We start from the raw sequence: 20,223 nt of genomic DNA on the forward strand, positions 1-20,223 counted from the left end.
TATCTTTAGAATGAAAAGTTAAAAACATAGCTTAGCAAAATCCTATTTTAAATAATTGTATTTATTCACAAGACATATGCAGAATTTTTCTTCAGAAATATTTGAAATGCAAAGAATATGAAAACATGTTTAAAATAAATTCAAAGGTACTATGTTGAATTAATAAATCTCTGATGCTAGAATATTACCATATATTAATAAGCATGTCACTAAAATGAAATTAAAATTACTTTGCCTAAGTAATTATCTTACTTGTGTAGTAATAAAAGCTGAATAAAACTACTTACAAATACCACTTATAAAATAACTATTTATAAGTAAAGCAATCTTCTGATAATCCCAATGAGACAAATGGATTGAATCCCTTTAAGAAACGCTACTTAAAGTGTGGTCTGGAATCAGCAGCTTTAGTTACAAGGCACTTGTTAGAATGCATATTCACGGGCCCCGTTCCAGTCTTTCTGAATCCAAAACTCTGGGGGTGAGCCCAGGATTCTGTTTTATCAAACTCTCCTGGGGATTCTGATGTATGCTCCAATTTGAGAACAGTGACCACTGAGCCACCTGGGCTGCCCTGGTGTTTGTTTCTTTTCACTTAAGTGAAACACTTAAGGATTACAGAAGCAGTCTTTATTATAATGTCCTGAGTAGTCCTATCTTTAATTATGAGCTTATTAGATTTAACATATAATAAAAAAAGATTTAACATATAATAAAATGCAAACTAAAAGGAACTGCAAACCAATGTTAATAACAAAAAGAACACAGTCTAATTTATATTAGAGAGTCAGCACGGGTCTGTATGTTTTGATGTAGTCTGTATCTTATTCTGCAAATTAATAGGATTAGATGACTGATATTTTAAAAGCCAGGCTTTTGTACTACTCTTATGCTATACTGAAATATGGCCATTTGTTGTGCATTGTCAAGGTCTACCAGGTCCAGAAGGTCCCCGGGGTCTCCCTGGAAATGGAGGTATTAAAGGAGAGAGAGGAAACCCAGGCCAACCTGGGCAACCTGGTTTGCCTGGCTTGAAAGGAGATCAAGGACCACCAGGAATCCAGGTAGAAAATGGGAGTAAAAATTTGATGAGAAAGGGATGTGGATATTTGCATACAAAATGAGAATTCTAAGCTACATTATTTTTATTAGTATTTACTGGTTAAGGCATGCCTCACCGGTGAATTACAAAGGAAGAAAAAGGCAGATTTTCTGTCTTCTTCCAACTAAAGGAACTTTGCTACTTTATAGTTAAAGGGTTCCTCAGAAGATATTTGACTTGATGTCATTGATATGTATATTACTTAAGTTTGAGAAACTTCCATTTCAGTGAAAGCAAATTCATAAAAGAAGACATATATATTAGAGCATTGCATGTGGATAAGACCATTCATACGGAAGTAATTATAGTTGAGTGGGGATATTTTAGACTTTGAAATTAGAGTTAGGGCCAAATTTCATCTCCACTGAACACTTCTGTTTTGTGTCTATGAGGAAGGCAGATAGATACTTTAGGTTTCTGTCTTCACCTGTAAAAAGGAAATATCATATCTCCACATTTGCATTCATATACTTTCCATATTGGCTTAAGTGACCCAGAAAATTACATGCTTCTTTATGGATCATTAAAACTGCTTGCATTCATTTAGGAGGATTGTTGTTAGATATCACAACCAGCACAATCTGGGCTTCATCTCTTAATTCTGATGACTGCTTTATAGCAGAAAAAAAGAAAAAAACATCTAAAATAGTAGTCCTTAAAACTTTCCAACAACAAACCTTTTGTCCTCATGTCATTACTATTCTTCTAGACACATACTCTTAAAATTTGAGACCTCTCTTTATTCACTCTCTATTTACTCCCTCCTTATTCATTTCCCAGGTGCTTCCAGTTCATATGCCTCTATGCTTGATACCAAAATTTTATAAATCTAATATTATAAAGTTCTATTCATTTTATTTTGTGCAAGTTCTTAATATTTGCACCTTTTCTAATTTTTTAATGTAAATAATACTGAACAGAAAAATTTCAAGAATGGTAAAAAAAACAAAAAAACTTTCATGTATCATTTACCCAGACGGACTAGTTGTTAATGTTTTGTCCTATATGTTATGTATGCATATATAATTTATATATATATATTTGTATATGGGGAGAGAGAGGGAGGGAGAGAGAAACATTTGAGAATAAGTTGCAACTATCATGCTTTTTTAGCACTAAATACTTCTGTGCATGAGATTTCCTAAGAGTAGGGATGCCTGGGTGGCTCAGTGGTTGAGGGTCTGCCTTTGGCTCAGGTCATGATCCCAGGGTCCTGAGATCAAGTCCTGCATCAGGCTCCCTGTAGGGAGCCTGCTTCTCCTTCTGCCTGTGTCTCTGCCTCTCTCTGTGTGTCTCTCATAAATAAATAAATAAATAAATAAATAAATAATAAATAAATAAATAAAATCTTTTAAAAAATTTCCTAAAATTAAAGATATTCTTTTATACAATAAAAGCACAGTGATCAACTTCAGGAAATTGAACATCAATATAAACTTATTTATACTTTATATACTATAATTATATCAGTTGACCTAGTAATTGTCCCTTATTGCATTGTTTTCCTCTAAAATAGACCAAATTATACATTGCATCTAACAGTCATATCACTCTATGCTCTTTCAATCTGAAACAGTTGCTAAACTATTTTTCTAAATTTCATGATCTTTACATTGTTGAAGGAATGTATCCCCTTCCTATTTTTTTTATTTTATTTTAGTTTTTTAAAGATTTATTTATTTATTTATTTATTTATTTATTTATTTGAATGGGGAGGGGCAGAAGGAAAGCGAAAATCCCAAGCCGAATGTGCTGAGCATGAAGCCTTATGCAGGGCTCGATCTCACAACCCTAACATTATGAACTGACCCCGAAATTAAGAGTTGGGTGCTTAAAAGACTGAGCCTCACAGGAGCCCCCCCCCCAATTTTTAAAACAGAATATTCCTTCTTTTGTCTGCTATTTCTTCATTCTAGTTATGTATCCCCAGCTGGAATACTACATGAGTGATGTGTCCTCCATCAGACATTTAGGCACACAATGTTCATCTCTTCTTCATTGGTGATCTTAATTTTGATCATTCTAGCAAGTTATCTGGTTTCTCCACTGCGTGGTTACTACTTTTCCCCTTGTAACTAATAAGCAAAACTATGGAAAGACACATTAAGATCATGCAAATATACTGCTCCTCATCAAAATTTCCCTGTATATTTAATATCTATTTATTTTCCTCAACCAAACAATGTAGTGGTTGAATATAGTGAATAGTGGCAAATGATGATTTTTCTACCTCTAGCCCTAATTCCACATTTACCAGTCAGCCCTTTGATAGGCGAAGCCTCCCTTCTATTCCATATATTGTCTGTTTATTATTAGTATGGACTCATAAATTCTCTTTTTTATAATTTTGTAAACTATCATTGTCTATTCCACTGCTCAAATTATCCTGGATTTGGAAACTTCTTCAAGCTGGATCCTAACATGCCCTGTTTTTTTTTAGCCATTTCTTACATGTTGGAGTAATATGTTCCGGGTTTGCCCCTTTTACACTCCTACTAATAAAGTTTCATTGTCCCATACTTATTCTTCCTCTAGGTACAGTCTAGACTTAATCTCAACTGTTCTTCTTCCCATAGTTTTCCTGGCCCTCAAACCCAAGTAATAGACCCTGCTATATTTTTTGCTAAGTCTTGCAGACTTTATCATTTCTGCACATGTGATTTTAACTGAAGCATTTATCACCTCAGTGCTACACTAAAAATAGTGTCTTTGTTCATGATAGTAAAGTAATGGCTGCCATTTATTAAGTATATACTATATAGCCTATCAGTTTTCTAAGTACTTAATAGCAGCCATCTCACTTAATCCTCACCAAAAAAGCCATGAAGTAGATACTATTAATCTCTCTATGATAGAGGTGAGAAAACTATGAAAGAGGTTAAATAATCAACTCAAGGTCACACAAGCTAGTAAGGGGCAAAACTGGGATTTGAATCCTAGAAGTTTGACCCTAGAGCAAGTGCTACAGATGAATATAAATACTTATAACCTCACTCCCTCCTCCAATTTTTTTTCTAAAATTAATGATTTTGTTTTCTCAGGGTAATCCTGGCCGTCCAGGTCTCAATGGAATGAAAGGAGATCCTGGTCTCCCTGGTGTTCCAGGATTTCCAGGTATATGAAGGAATGTTTTGAAGTTCCCCTTTTATATTAAACTCCTTTGGGATAAGATACCCATTTTCTGATTTGACTGGGTAAATGCTATGACTTTGTTGCTTTGCTGTGCCATTGTATGCATCTTCTTTGCAGGTATGAAGGGACCCAGTGGAGTACCAGGTTCAGCTGGCCCTGAGGGGGATCCAGGACTTGTTGGCCCACCAGGTAAGACTTATTCTAGGAGTTAGTTATAACTGATACTTAAGCACATTGAAGAACTTGAAAGTTTGCATTAGGCCTGAACTCAACTTTTAGAGTCTCAATCTCCAATAACTGAGAGGAAGTAGGCAAAACTCTTCCTCTATTTACTTATCTCTTAACCTCTCGCCTTTGTTAAGAAAATTTCGAGTCCAGATCTTTTAAGTTTAAGATAGATGCAGGACCAACAAGAATGCTTCATTAAGATTTTTATTAGCTTTTATACTAACTTTCCCATATTCAGTTGAACAGATTACACGAGCAAGTCGTTTTTAATTGAAAATATTTTTAATATGAAAATAGTTCTTTTTGCTGGACACTTATAGAAGTGTCCTATAAACTGAAATAGGACATCTACTAAATTCCCTTACTACTTCAGTGGGACACTTGACAAGCACAACAAACAGTAACTAAGAATGATTTTAGAATCAGAATGGAGGGGATCCCTGGGTGGCTCAGCAGTTTAGTGCCTGCTTTTGGTCCAGGGTGTGATTCTGGGGTCCCTGGATCGAGTCCCACATCAGGCTCCCTGCATGGGGCCTGCTTCTCCCTCTGCCTGTGTCTCTGCCTCTCTCTCTCTCTCTCTCTCTGTCTCTGTCTCTCATGAATAAATAGAATCTTTTAAAAAAATTTAAAAAATGAATCAGAATGGACTTGTCAGGAAATAGAATTTTCTTCCCCTGACATCTGTGTTCACAGATTTGTAATGGGTTAGACTTTCGAGTAACTAAGTCATGCTTCAAGGCTTGAAAATAGGGACAATAGGCCTAATTTTTCCATTGACAGTAAAGAAACTATTTATTTCTTTTAGTCTTCTGGGTGAGATGATGGCTTTCCCTAACAGATTTCCCAACATTTCAATGCATGTAATTTGTTTCTTTTGCACCAATTTTTATTTGACCTTAGGACACGTTGGCATCCATTCCTTCTGGCCTTTGTCTTTCTTTCCTTCCAATTTGTATGTTTTGCATCTTAGGTCCCCCTGGACTACCTGGTCCTTCAGGACAGAGTATTATAATCAAAGGAGATGTTGGTCCACCAGGGATCCCAGGGCAGCCTGGATTAAAAGGTCTACCAGGACTACCAGGACCTCAGGGCTTACCAGGTACCTTTGCAGATCATCTTTCCAAGCCTTATCTGAGAACATTTCCCTAGTTCTCCTTTCACTTGTCATAGTTTGTCTCTGAGAAGAGGAGTCTCAACAACTAGTAGAATACCAGACCACCACAGATCCCATTTCCTTTTTTCTTGAAAATGTTAATTTTCTCATGCTCTAATTTCCTTTATGCCCAGTCTAATCTGTTCTAGCTAGTTCCTCTGGCTGTTCTAATTTGAATGGTTAGGTTAATGTTATTAAAGACTTTATAATGAAATTAACATGCATTTTAGATCTTGTACTTTCTCTATCCCAACCACCAGAAGGATAGAAAGCTAATTTGGTGGGCCATCAACTCCTCTATGATGCCCCATGATTTTTTTTTTTACTGTCTTAACCATTTTATTTATTGAAGTTCAACTCGCCAACATATAGTATAGCACCCAGGGCTCATCCCGTCAAGTGCCCCCCTCAGTGCCCATCACCCAATCTCCCCATCCCCCCACCCGCCTCCCCTTCCACTACCCTTTGTTCATTTCCCAGAGTTAGGAGTCTCTCATGTTTTGTCACCCTCTCTAATTTTCCCCACTCTAATTTTACACATGTTTAAATGTACAGTTCAGTGGCATTAGCTGCATCCACATTGTTGTGCAACCATCATCACCACCCACTTATGAAATCATCTTGTGAACCGACACTCTGTACCCATCAAACAGTAACTTCCCTCTTCCTGTTCTCCCAGCCCCCGCTAACCACCATTCTATTCTATGTCTCTGAGTTTGACTACTCTAGGTATCTCATGTAAGTGGAATCATATAGTATTGGTTTTTTTTTAATTGGAGTTCAATTTGCCAACATATAGCATATCACCCAGTGCTCATCCCATCAAGTACCCCATGATTTTTAAACTAACTCTTGTCTAGTGGGCCATTTGACTCTATGCTTGTAGCCAATTTTGATTATACAAGAAAGCTAGAAACTAACTTCAGTCTTTCTTGCTTACTAAGTGATTGGTTGTTAGTCTTTCCATAAACTAAGTGTACCAGGTAGTAACAACCTCACCTATGGGGAGAAAGATAACAAAAGTTGGGTTTTGCTCTCCTGTTTAATTCTGAGGCAAAGAGAACACAGCTGCCATATTAGGGGAATCTCTGCAGAGACAAACTGATTGTTTAAAATTAAAGGTAAATTTTTGTCCCAGGCTTAGGCTGTTCCTTTGTGTGCCTGGATTAAAGACAAGACCAGACTATGAATTTAGTGACAGTCAAGGACCTTAAATTTCCTAGATTTGTCTAGATATGGAATTATCATACCCATATTTGAAGTCCTTTTTTTTTTCCTGTAGGTCCAATTGGCCCTCCAGGAGATCCAGGACGCAACGGACTCCCTGGCTTTGACGGCGCTGGAGGGCGCAAAGGAGACCCAGGTCTGCCAGGCCAGCCAGGTAAGACAAGTAAAACACTGCTGTTGATAGTAGTCTCAAGTCTGAGAGAGCACTTTTTAAAGTGCTCCCCGTTAGAACTTTGAGAGTCAGAGTGGCTGGCATCTTATGCTGAGATGACAAATTGATATTCAGGTTTTTAGTTCATTCATTAATAGGTGTTCCTGATAATATTGAATCTGATATCCAGTAGATTTCCAATATGTTCTCAAACTACTTACAAAAAGTATCTGAATCACCTTGCAAAAAAAAATACAGGCAGAGAGCTTAATAGACATTTTTCCAAAGAAGACATACAGATGGCAACAGACACATGAAAAGATGTTCAAAATCACTAATCGTCAGGGAAATGCAATCAAAACAACAAGATATCACCTTATGCCCATCAGAATGACTAGACTCAAAAAGACAAGAAATAGTAAGTATTGGGAAGGACGTGGAGAAAAAGGAGCCCTTATGCACTGTTGATGATAATGCAAACCACTGTGGAAAAGAGTATAGAGATTCCTCAAAAAAAAAAAAAGAGATTCCTCAAAACATTAAAAATAGAATTACCATATGATCCAGTAATTCCATTAGTGGATATTTACCCAAAGAAAACAAAACACTAATTCAAAAAGATGTACCCACCACTTTGTTTATTGTAGCATCATTTACAATAGCCAAGATATGGAAGATACACACACACACATACACACACACACACACACACACAGGAATATTACTCAGCCATAAAAAATAAATGAGATCTTGTCATTTACAACAACATGGAGGGACCTACAGGGTATAATACTAAGTGAAATGTCAGAGAGAGAAAGATAAATACCATATGAGTTCACTCATATGTGAAATTTAAGAAACAAATGAACAAACAAAGGAAAAAAGAGACAAACAAAAAACCAGCCTCTTAAATACAGAGAACAAACTGGTGGGTGCCTGAGGGGGGAGGTGGGCCGTGGGTGAGTGAAATAGAAAAAGGGGATTAAGAGTGCTCATTATCATAATGAGTACTAAGCAATGTATAGGATTGTTGAATCACTATATTGTATACCTAAAGCAAATATAACACTTTGTTAACTATACTTCAATAAAAAAATTAAAATAAAAAAACACTGAAGATTGCTAAAACAAAAAATCATTACCTTAGTAGATTTTTAATATGTGTTAGCAACTCTAGACAATATAAATATAACTAAATAATATAAACATAAAGAATATCTATTGGCAAATAATATCAGTGGCAGTAAGGCAAAGTGATAATACCTATGGCCTTCCTGGAACCAATATTCTGCCATTTCATTAACTGTATATCAGGGAAGAAACAAGTAAGTATCATCTTCATCACATATGGGCATTGCTGTGGAGTTTCCCCAAAATGAAAATGCATATACACAGTGGCAGAAGGCCCGTACATAAAGAGAATTTTAAAATAAGTTCAAATCAGTAAGTTAAACAGAGAAAAGGAACAAGTGGTAAATTGAAAATAGACATTTTGAAAAGGCTGCTTTAGTAGTGCCCTGCCTATTCTCTAAACAAAAAGGTATGCCTGAGAATATTTCCTCAGATTCAAAGGAAATGTTTTTCAGCACTGAAACTGGCAGACTGATGGCAACCACACCCTTCCTTTTTTGCTAATGAACAAAACAGACTGAAATTTTGTCATGGGGTTTGGACTCCTTTAGTAGAGCAAGAGACTAGATAACACACAGACTTCCCAAATAAGAATCACTTCTTCCCATCTAATGTTCCATCGCCCAGTACTCATTTAGTACCTAATATTGTCAACCAATTCCATTAGAAAAAATATGTATTTAAATCTCTTTGAGGGCAGGGACCATATTTAATTTATCTCCACATCCATATCTGACAGTACCTTAATAGGCACTCTATAAATATTGACTATATTAATGAATCAAATGAGGTCATACTGTATTATCAGTAGCCATAATAGTGGATCAGAGTTAACTTAAATTTCATATACTGACAATTCCATGGAAATAGGTACCCGTGGTTTGGATGGTCCCCCTGGACCAGATGGAATGCAAGGTCCTCCAGGTCCTCCAGGAACTTCCTCTATTGCCCATGGATTCCTCATCACACGTCACAGCCAGACAACAGATGCACCACAATGCCCACATGGAACTGTCCAGATTTATGAAGGCTTTTCTCTCTTATATGTCCAAGGAAATAAAAGAGCTCACGGTCAAGACTTGGGTGAGATAACTGGCATTTTTTTTTACTGTGCATTTTGTTTTGTTTTGAAAATCCTGTTGGATTCTGGAGTAGCCTTGGACAAAGTGTATCTCTCTAATTCTTTTGGGGCTTGAAAATTAAAGACCATGTCAAGGGCAGCTAAATGTATTCACTGTAAGTTTTACATAAATAATAACTTTTCTTTAAAGGCCTTAGTTATCTAGTATGAGGTACAATTCTTGGCCTAAAGCAGCACATTTTGGGAAGGGCCACATGTACTTTTTTAGCTTAATTATTAAGGAAATAGATTCCCTGGGCTCTCTACAGTATAACAGTGGCTTAAATAGGCAGTGTTTATTCATTGGACATAGTTTTTTTCTTCTCTGATACTAGTCTTCATCAAGTTAAAAGTTCTGAAGACAATCTTGCTTTTCTAAACTAATGAAAGTAAAGTCATTTCTTAATTATGCTAGTTTATAGTTCCTAAATTAAGTGTTTTACCTTTGTAAAGTATTATCAGAGTAGATTAAAGCCATACAAAAACACCATACTTCTATATAAAATACACTTCAAGGGCAGCCTGGGTGGCTCAGCGGTTTAGCACCACCTTTGGCCCATGGCATGGTCCTGGGGACCCGGGATCAAGTCCCACATCCAGCTTCCTAGGTGGAGCATGCTTCTCCCTCTGGCTGTGTTGTGTTTCTGCCTCTCTGTGTCTCTCATGAATAAATAAATAAAATCATAAATAAATAAATAAATAAAATACACTTCATGTAATTGTGTTCCCATGCATTTTTTCTGTACTGTGGTGGACAGATTGGTTGATGGGATGAGGCTGGACTGGATGACTCTCAAGACCTCTTCCAATCCTCAACATTTCTTTTTGTGGAATTTTGACTTTGGATTTCAAACCCTTTTATTTGACCTGTGGCTGCCAATTTGGGGGATCATTATCCCCTTTGTCTCCATAGAGACATTTAAGAAGATAGTCTGGGCTTCCAGTTTCTCACAGGTCAGGTCATTTTATGAAACCAAATAAAGTAGGAGTTTGCCCAATAACTTTCTTCTCCCACTTCTACTTTTCTTTGTCTCCTTTTCATCTTTCCTCTATTATTTTTCCTTAGTTTGTTTACTTTCTTTATGTAACATCTTTTTCTAATTTTATAATTGACAAATCTTCACTGTGAAAATATTCTTATCTTTTACATAAATCTCTCTAGTCTTCTTCCCATAAAATTGTTCTCCTTTTAGGCCATTCTCTTTTCAATATCAGAGTCTTAACTTATACCTATAATCAAGCTTGTAAACTTTAAATCCCTGACCTATGAAGTCAGGGAACCATTGGAAATTTTTGAGCACCGTGAAATTTAAAAATGTAATTAAAAGAGATAGTAGAATCTGCTATCCAGTACATTACCGTAGCTTTCAAAATGCGTGTCTTTGATCAAACAAGGGCTGTCATACTATGTATTCAGACTTGAAGGCTACAAACTGGCCCTGACTAAGGTACAGTATAAGCCTCAGACATAGGAAAGCCATGATATATATAGGGCCCAAGATCCCAAGGGTAATCCCAGATTGCAATCGCTTCTATGGCTCCCACAGGGGTCAAGTTGAAGAGAGCTTGATGGCTAAGCAAAAAATGGAGACAGCTATAGCTTTGATGTTATTAAGGAAACAATCACATGATCCAATAAATACAGTCTGTGTTGGATTAGTGAAAGGATTATGGTGTGTAAAAAAGAAGGTGGAGGTCACAGATGCAATACTAAAACCGTTCTGTTAGGAGCAAAAAAAAATACTAAGAATCATTAGTCTATTAAAGCATATAGGCGGCGTTGAGAATTCATGAGATTTTTCTTCAAAATTTTCTCTGAAAATTCAGAATTCTGCATCATTGTGGGTAGCCTAAAGCACAGATGCAACCAAACTCCTCTGTCCTCATCATTGTGGGCCTTCCTTTTATGTACGTCTTCCTATTCTTTTCTTTCCAAAACCAGGGCTATTTCCAGCCTTGTCCTCAATTAGCATTGATGTGAGTTTTATTTTTAAATTACTTTATAAATAAAAAGCACGTTGATTTCCATTCTCTAATTTGATTTTCACAACTACGATCAAGAAAAATATAGGACAAGTATTGTTTTCTTATATTTCATACACACAAAAAAACTGGCTAAGAGCTTAAATGACTAATTCAAACCCACACACTCAATGATGGAGATAACTGAATTCAACACCTACCAATGCTAAATCCATCTGTTTTCAATTATGCCAATTTGTCATTCATGCTCACATGACCTTGAGTTAGTAACCTCTCTCTGATCCAATTTTTTTTCCTCCGAAAAAAATTAATTAGGCTAAATCAATGATTTTCAACCTGGGGATCTTCTGAAAAGATTCCTAGACCCATCCCAAACCTCTTTTATAAAAATTTCCAGTGATTAGGATGATCCACTAGGTTTAAGAATTGTTGATCTTTTTTCAGTCATCTTCAGTCTGAGATAACCATATCCCTCTGGATACATGAGGAATTTCCAAGAACTACACAGGCATAATTTCAAAGGAATCAATTTTCAAATACTCAACTTTCATATATACTTTCTCCTGGAGTTGAACTGCCTGTGTATATGCTTTGAATAATCCATTTTCCACTATCACCCATCTCCCACTTTATGAAGGAATCATCCTATCACATATTGTCTTAAAGTGTGAAAACCTCTGGAGGACAAATTCAAAGGGACAACTCAAAATAATGGTCTCGTTAAAGCCTCCATTAACTGAGGCTCTATAATTCACTTTGGATCCATCTCATTAGAAAATGCATTTCCAACAAAAGTTTACTTTTTTGTTTAGTAATTATCAAAAATTATCATATCTGTATTTTTATAAATTCTCAATGTAATGATGACAATGCACAAAAATCTTTAATACGTAAAGTCTTATAATCATAGAAAGTTTTTTAAAGTTATTTTACATTTTTGTTTAAGAGAAATATGATAGGACAATCAATAAAAACCAAAAAATAAAAAAACGATTAAGATCAAACTGCTTGGGCAGCCCAGGTGGCTCAGTAGCTTAGTGCCACCTTCAGTCCCGGGTGTGGTCCTGGAGACCCGGGATCGAGTCCCACGTCAGGCTCCCTGCATGGAATGGAGCCTGCTTCTCCCTCAGCCTGTGTCTGTGCCTCTCTCTGTGTGTGTCTCTCATGAATAAATAAATAAAATTTTAAAAAAATGTCAAACTGCGTGAAAGAAGTAGAATGGACATATAATTTCCAGATGCAAAAGAAGCATTGAATGACTTCCACTTGTTAAAGATGAATTTATGTACTTTTAAAAATGTTTATTGTTAGGTTTCAAATCATTATGTTAGATATATTTAAAAGACAGAGAAAAATTTTGTTTTCACAAACTTTTCACAAAACACTAGACATGATAGCTGGTAACATTTGAAACGTGATTTGCAAAGTCCCAAGCTCCAGTATCACAAGGTGGAGTATATATAGAAAGGTAGCTTTGGACCCAAGAGACAATAACAAATATCTTAATAACTGGCATAGTATCAATTTGAAATTCTGATAAAAAAATATATCTAAACTGAAAAAAGTGTGAGAGGGTGCACCGTTTTTCATCATTCTTTGGTGAGTAAATGAGAATAAAAGGTCTGATCACTGGTAATGATAACCCCTATTGCCCTTATCAGTTCTGAAATTCTTTGTCCTTGCATCTTTTCTTTCTCTCTTATTCTTTTTACTTTTATTATTCATCTCCAAACCTGTTCATGGTTGCTGTTCATATTGGTCAGCACTACAGTTGTCCCTAGGCTTAAAGAGATTGCAAAAATAAATAAGATACATACTGGAGATGTCTTCAAAGAAGAGAGAGTTGCCTGGAGAAGAAGTACTAATAAGATATTATAGGAACTCTGGGGCATCCCCGATGGTGCAGCGGTTTAGCACCGCCTGCAGCCCAGGACGTGATCCTGGGGACCCTGGATCGAGTCCCTCGTCGGACTCTCTGCATGGGGCCTGCTTCTCCCTCTGCCTGTGTCTCTGCCTCTCTCTCTCTCTGTGTGTGTGTGTGTGTGTGTGTGTGTGTGTGTCTATGAATAAATAAAAATTTTTAAAAAGACCTTTAAAAATATTATAGGAACTCTGTGTGTGTTCTTCACTTGTTCACAATAAATTGCTCAAAACATTCTCCATAAGACACCATTGTTTATAAGTGCATCACCAGTGTAAAAACTGTAGAAAAATATATAATGAACTACAACAATAAATGTCTACATAAATTATATGCTATATCCTGATTTTAGAAATGTTAAAGATGTAAGTAAACATGCATCTTATAGTTAAAGAACTGAATTATATTTATTGTCTAAGAAATGTAGACAAGTTTCTCCTTGAAAGGTTATTAGGGTTTCAAAAGAAATTAAAGTATCATGATAGTACAGTCCTTCATCTTTTTCTCCCCAATTCTTCCTAGGGACGGCTGGCAGTTGCCTTCGTCGCTTCAGTACCATGCCTTTCATGTTCTGCAACATCAACAATGTTTGCAACTTTGCTTCAAGAAATGACTATTCTTACTGGCTGTCTACCCCAGAGCCCATGCCAATGAGCATGGAGCCCCTGAAGGGCCAGAGCATCCAGCCATTCATTAGTCGGTGAGACATTGGTGTAGCTTTGACTTTGACCAATTCCCAATTAATTTAGCTAGTCAGAAATGAGTCTAAAGCTAATAATTCGATCATATTCTTCCCACATTAGGTCGAACAGAGGTGCCTTTATACTATTCAATTAGGTATTTAGTTTAAGCCATATTAATTGGAGATTTGCTTTTGACCAAACCCTATGATAGACATAGTATAGTATACAAAGAAATCAAACTAATCATTAAGCAAATATATGTACATTAATCTAATATCTAGCAGGCTTGGCCAAGTGTTACAATAGATCTGATAAAACGTTATGAAAGCATAAGGAAAACAATGTTTAATTTTAACTGGATAAATCTGGGATGACTATATGGAAGAAATGTATTTTGACCTGGTTAGTACTTAAAGGATGGGAAGAACTTGAGACACAGGTAGTTATAAGGGGGGAGGGCATGGGAATGGATAGAAGATTGCTGTGTCTAGAATGTAGTTTGTAAAGGTTCCATAGGAAGAAGAGAGTAAAAAATTAACTTGGACTCAGATGGTAGAAGGCTTTCAGCATCAGGTTTTATTTTGGAATTAATCTGGTATTAATGGGGAGCCATGAAAAGTGTTTGAGCTACATTTAGGGAAAAATTACAGAGCCATCCATATGTAACATGGATTACAGAGGAGATAGTCCTAACAGAGATACCAGTTAGACTGAAGGTTTTGCTGTAGTCCTGGTAGGAATGGATTGGAACTGTCAGTGGGGAACATGTATCATTTTAATAGAATAGGATTTGGCAGTGGATCAGTTATGGGATGGAAGAAGTGATAGCTGACATTCAAAGCATGAGTAACTAGCAGGAGGGTGGTACCATTAATAGAGACTTCCTAGAGTTTTGCCACATTAGAACTCTAGTTTAATTCAGTCTCCTAGGCTTATTAGATACTGCCATTTTCATTCTGATCATGGACCAATTGATTTAAGAGTCCACTAACCACAAAGGATGAATCATTAGTCTAGTTTCTTTGACATTGAATATAATGGTTAAACCTAGTTCAACTTCTCTCAGTAACAAATTCATGATGCCCTTTTTTAATACATTTGCCCAGATTTGGGAGGAATTTATTTTTTGTGATTTTTGTTAGTCCCAACACTTGGGAGTAAAGGGTCCTATTTCCTGTTTTGTAGATAAACTTAACCAAATTTATTCAGTCATAAGTCAGAAGGTCCCTTCATAATCTTTATTAAAGATATGGTAGACTTGGCTATATTTATTTTATTGAAGGTTTACTTGATTTTATAGATTTAAGCCACATCTCTACGTGCCTGGGTAGCTGCCCAGCATTCTGGAAATGCTTTATTTCTCTAGATATGGCCAAATGGTTAATAAATATCCTTTGGACCAAAAATAATGGGTGGGAATTGAGAAAATACTGTTTCTTATATTTTCCAGTTCACCAGACACTGTTCTTACCACAGTTTTCAGCATTACTAAATGTCTACCATACAGTTGGGCACTTTGACAGCAAGTAGTATGTGCAATACACGAAGCCAAACTCTTACAGCAATTATGGCATTGACTATAGCAAGTATGAATACAAATTTAAGGAAGAATGGAAAATGAAAATGGTATAGCAGTGATATACTATATACTATAGTATAGTTTCTTGAAAAAAGCCTACAGTTTTTGTTTATAACTTTATTAAGTAGATTGGGAGACAGGGCTTATAAAAAAGCAATTCTTGAAGTGCATTTTTCTTCTGCTTTTGTGAGCATAGATGACACCTTAATGGGCTTCTATACCAGGAAGGCTTTGACAGAAGAGAAACTGCTAGTTCTCACATACTCACTGTGTAGATTGTGTTCCCCTCCCTTTCCCTTACCAGATGTGCAGTATGCGAAGCTCCAGCTGTGGTGATTGCAGTTCACAGTCAGACCATCCAGATTCCCCATTGTCCTCACGGATGGGATTCTCTCTGGATTGGCTATTCCTTCATGATGGTATGAAATACTCTTCCTTATCTTTGTCACCATAGCTGACTGTCCATCATATTGTATATCTACCCAAGACAAGGAATCCCTGTCATTTGCCCAGTACGAAGCTTGAACTTCAATTAGCTTCTGTCCAGATATTGAGTTCCCCCTCACATATTTTCTGGAATATATTTACATAATCTGTCTGTTACTTCTGTTGAGTACCCTTGATGTGGAGACTTTTCTCTTACCTCTTGCCCCAGTTCCTTCACTGGATTTGAATTTTTGGGCAAATTTAAGACATATCTTTGGGTATTCACGAAGGTACTAGTGGCACATTTTCTCTTATCTTTTCTAGCACACGAGCGCAGGAGCAGAGGGCTCAGGTCAAGCCCTGGCCTCCCCTGGTTCCTGCTTGGAAGAGTTTCGTTCAGCTCCTTTCATTGAATGTCATGGGCGGGGTACCTGCAACTACTATGCCAACTCCTACAGCTTTTGGCTAGCAACTGTAGATGTGTCAGATATGTTCAGGTAAGGTACTTATGGCTTTTTTTTTGGTACTTATGGCTTTAGTTCAGTTTAGATCCTAAGCTTCCTTCAGAGGTGCTAGGGAAGAGAAGCAATTCATGGATGATTTGTACCCAACAAATGTTAAAGACTTAGTTGACTGTGTTTTGTTTTTTGTTTTTTTGTTTTTGCTTGTTCTTTTCATATACCTGACTCAAGACAGAAAAACACCTGGTTAATGTTAGGTATGTGTGCTTTTAGATGGTTTGGTTGTAGTAATCCTTCAGTAGCAAAACAGACAAAGCAAGAAAAGGTTATGTGATCTGCTCAACAATAAGTGAGCTGTTCAACTAGACTGAGGCCACGCCAGGAACTAAAGATCAAAGCTGTGATCTGTGATCCCTGACCAAGTCCAGTGATCTCTTCTCCCAGGATCTTTTCTTTTCTTTTCTTTCTTTTCTTTTTTCTTTTCCTTTCCTTTCCTTTCTTTTATTTTTCCTTTTCTTTCTTTCTTTCTTTCTTTCTTTCTTTCTTTCTTCTTCCTTTTTTTGAGAGAGACAGCATGAGCAGGGAGGGGAGAGGAGGAGCAGGAGAGGCAAGAGAGGAAGAGAGAGAATCTTAGGTATGTTCCATGCCCAGCATGGAGCCCAATGTGAGGCTCAGTCTCAGGATCCTGAGATCATGACTTGAGCCAAAATTGAGAGTTGAATGCTTAACCAACTGAGCCACCCAGGCACCCCTTTCCCAAGATGTTTTCAATGCTTTCATCCAAGTGTTTGAGTGAGTAAGATCACATATAGTATATGTACTTCAGGATAATTCAATCTATTGGATTTTTTCTGGTTTAAATTAATTTTTATATATTGCTTCTTTTGAGTTACCCTTACTCGATATTTTTCTTAACAATTATTTTTTTGCACTTTGTATGCATATGTTTTATAATTTATTCATTATCAGTTGCCCAGATGTCCCTCATTCTAGGACTGTTATAAAAATACGTAAGAAATAAAGAGGGAGAGGCAGATAAAGGTAATAGTGGTAGAGGGAAGAGTCAGAAAAATAAATATGACCAGTAATGGCTCTTTGGCCATACCAGTTACTGCACTAGATCACATTGATCAAAAGTTAATCATTAAGTCATAGGAGAGCTACTTAAGCACAAAAAGAATGTTTGGTTGTGAATTTGAACCATAATAGAATTGAAATACCAGAAAATGCTAATTTGATCATCTTGTTTCTTATTTCCCAGCAAACCTCAGTCAGAAACACTGAAAGCAGGAGACTTGAGGACACGTATTAGCCGATGTCAAGTGTGCATGAAGAGGACATAACATTTTGAAGAACCTTGCATGTTTTTAAATGTGATATATACATATATATGTGTGTGTGTGTGTGTGTGTGTGTATATATATATATATATATATATATATATATATATATATATAAAATTCCCAGGATGCAACGTCTCGCTCTTCCCAACTTTACCACTGCTGCCACCAATGGTGCTACTATATATGACCAAGAGAACATGCTGACTAGTAACCATGAAGATTCGGATGTGCCTCAACAATGTGCCAGAACAAGGTCTCTATTATTTTTTTATGAGTGAAATAAGAAAATGAATTTACTTTTTGGGTCCAGAATGACTTTCCCCAAGGATTATAAGATGAAGATTACATATTTTGCCCAGTGACTAAAATAGCACATTAAAAATTCAATTAAGAGAAGAATCATACTGAGTAAAATAAAAGACTGCAGTTTGGGGGAAGAATTATTTTTCATGGTGCTACTAATCCCACTGTATCCCAGGATTTTAATATAAAAGTGTTAAGCTTATTTTGCTTTGTAAGTAAAGAATGTGTATATTGTGTAAACAGACTTTTAGCTCAAAATGTTGTCATTTAGATGTGATCTGACATGAATCACTCTTTACAGACAACCTAGGCAAACCTAGAATACAGACAAGATTTTGTATCCATGTTTATCAAAGTGAAAGAACTTCTATTCTTACATCAAGTTACTACTGAGAGTAAATTTATTTTGCATTCCATCCCCTAAGTTCTTATTTGACTTTTAAAAAATAGGTCATTTTAGTCACTTTAATCAGAATTTTAATGTTCATGTTAACATACCAAATTATAATATCTAATAGAACAATTTCTCTTTTGCTGTATTCTTCAAGATTCTTAATACCAGATGCCCTCCCTTTTTAATGTTTCTTACATCTTGTTTTTGCTCATCCCTAGGCAAAGTCCTCCCAAATAATTTTGAGAAACAAAAATATGCAAAAAAATGGTTATTTGTCCCTTGTGCTTCTTCTGTAAGAATTATTCTCCTTTGATCTCTGCTTGTACAAGGACTGGGAAGACAATTCTTGGTTAGTCTTCTCTCCTCAGTTACAAAGCCAATCGATGTTTCTTCCTCTTTTTTATTTTAAATATTTTATTACAAATAGTCATAGAATACCTTATTTCCCTAGTTGTCCTCTTTTCACTTAATGTTTAACTCACCAATATCAATTTAATTAAAGATATCCTATGTTGTAAGTATGGATTGTTGTGTATCTCTTACGACTATGTGTAAAAAATCTGCTCATTTACAGGTAGACTATATATCTGCACATCAACAAGTAGTCCTTTCTCAGAGAATCATTTAGAGCAGTTCCAAAGAGGTTTCTGCTGACTTTGATCACTCTCATAGCTGATAGAAGATATAGAGTAGTGTAAACTTTTTCTAATAAACAAAACAATCTATTGGAAAGTACTTTTGAGATAATAAATTTATTAACACTATTGTGTTGATGGCTGAGAAAGGAAGCACAACTACTTTCTGTTTCGGGAAAAATTCATTAATAATGTTTAAAACAGATTAGTGAGTTAATATTCCTAATGATTAAGACTGAATACATGTAGCTCTCTAGTTGAGAACTTGCTAAAAATAAGAGGCATTAAAAGCCTCTATAATAAAATTTGTATTTCAATTAAACTATGAAATAACCAAAACAATTTTGAGCATTTTAGACTATAATATGAACCCATGCAAAAGCTAAAGCTTAGAGTCTTTAGTTGTAGAAGTTAGATTCTAAAAATGATAATTTCTTAATAATACTGTTGATTTCAAAGCTAGCCAAGTGCAAATTCTAGCTTTATTTTTCCATATAGCCACATGAGTGAAAACACTAATGGGTAATCATAAATGAAATCACTATATGACATCACATAGGTTTTTCTACATGGTGTACACTTGAAGGTTGTTCCTTGAGTTACAGTCACAAGCACTAATTTCAGAGATTTTGCTGTTTGTAGCTTTCCTTCTCATTTTTATCTGGTTGAAAACCTTGCCTCAGAAAGAACCTAACATTTTAATAGTTGCATATGCAGCTAGTCTATGTGTTTCTTAGCCAGCTCCCCCCACCCCGCCAGCCATCACCAGTCCTGATTTGTTGTTTAAAGTACACGAATTCAATCCGTTCCAGGGCCTTAATGTTGTTGACCCTCCCTTGCCACTGAATGGTCAAAGATTATTCTAGATGTAACTGCTCTCGTAGTTTATGTAGAGAGTTTTGTAGTCATACATGCTTAATGGTTTTCCCACAGAAGCAGGCAATGAATGAGCTGTTCTTGCTAAATCAGACACAAGTAGTTACTGCATCAACAAACCAAGTGATATATATATTGTTGGTGTCACACTCTGAGCTTTCAAAGAGGTTTTACTGGACACTTTGTTATTGTACAGTGTATTTTCTTATTTGGCCAAATTGAAAGAATGCTTTCTATTTCTCCTGGTGTCCGTGAAGTTCTTTGCCTCATTTGGCATGGTTAATTGAAAACTCACTGGTTATACCAAGCTATCAGAAGGTTTATTCATGTGTTAATCACAAGAGGGCACTATTGCCTATAAAAATAAATAAGCAT

At 36.1% G+C, this 20,223-nt stretch overlaps 1 protein-coding gene across 1 annotated transcript in view; it reads left to right on the forward strand.

The window, feature by feature from the left end:
- COL4A5 (collagen type IV alpha 5 chain) overlaps positions 1–18,855 on the forward strand; it is a 284,616-nt gene extending 265,761 nt beyond the window's left edge. Inside the window, exons 42-51 of the mRNA XM_055337689.1 lie at positions 931–1,064; positions 4,144–4,216; positions 4,352–4,423; positions 5,433–5,561; positions 6,898–6,996; positions 8,995–9,207; positions 13,671–13,848; positions 15,715–15,829; positions 16,161–16,333; positions 17,559–18,855. Coding sequence (XP_055193664.1) covers positions 931–1,064; positions 4,144–4,216; positions 4,352–4,423; positions 5,433–5,561; positions 6,898–6,996; positions 8,995–9,207; positions 13,671–13,848; positions 15,715–15,829; positions 16,161–16,333; positions 17,559–17,640 — 1,268 coding nt within the window. The 3' untranslated portion in view covers positions 17,641–18,855. The remainder of the gene's footprint in view (positions 1–930; positions 1,065–4,143; positions 4,217–4,351; positions 4,424–5,432; positions 5,562–6,897; positions 6,997–8,994; positions 9,208–13,670; positions 13,849–15,714; positions 15,830–16,160; positions 16,334–17,558) is intronic.
- Positions 18,856–20,223: the final 1,368 nt, after the last annotated feature.

The sequence above is a fragment of the Nyctereutes procyonoides genome, unplaced genomic scaffold (assembly GCF_905146905.1).
Source record: "Nyctereutes procyonoides isolate TBG_1078 unplaced genomic scaffold, NYPRO_anot_genome, whole genome shotgun sequence".
NCBI classification, from domain to species: Eukaryota; Metazoa; Chordata; class Mammalia; order Carnivora; family Canidae; genus Nyctereutes; species Nyctereutes procyonoides.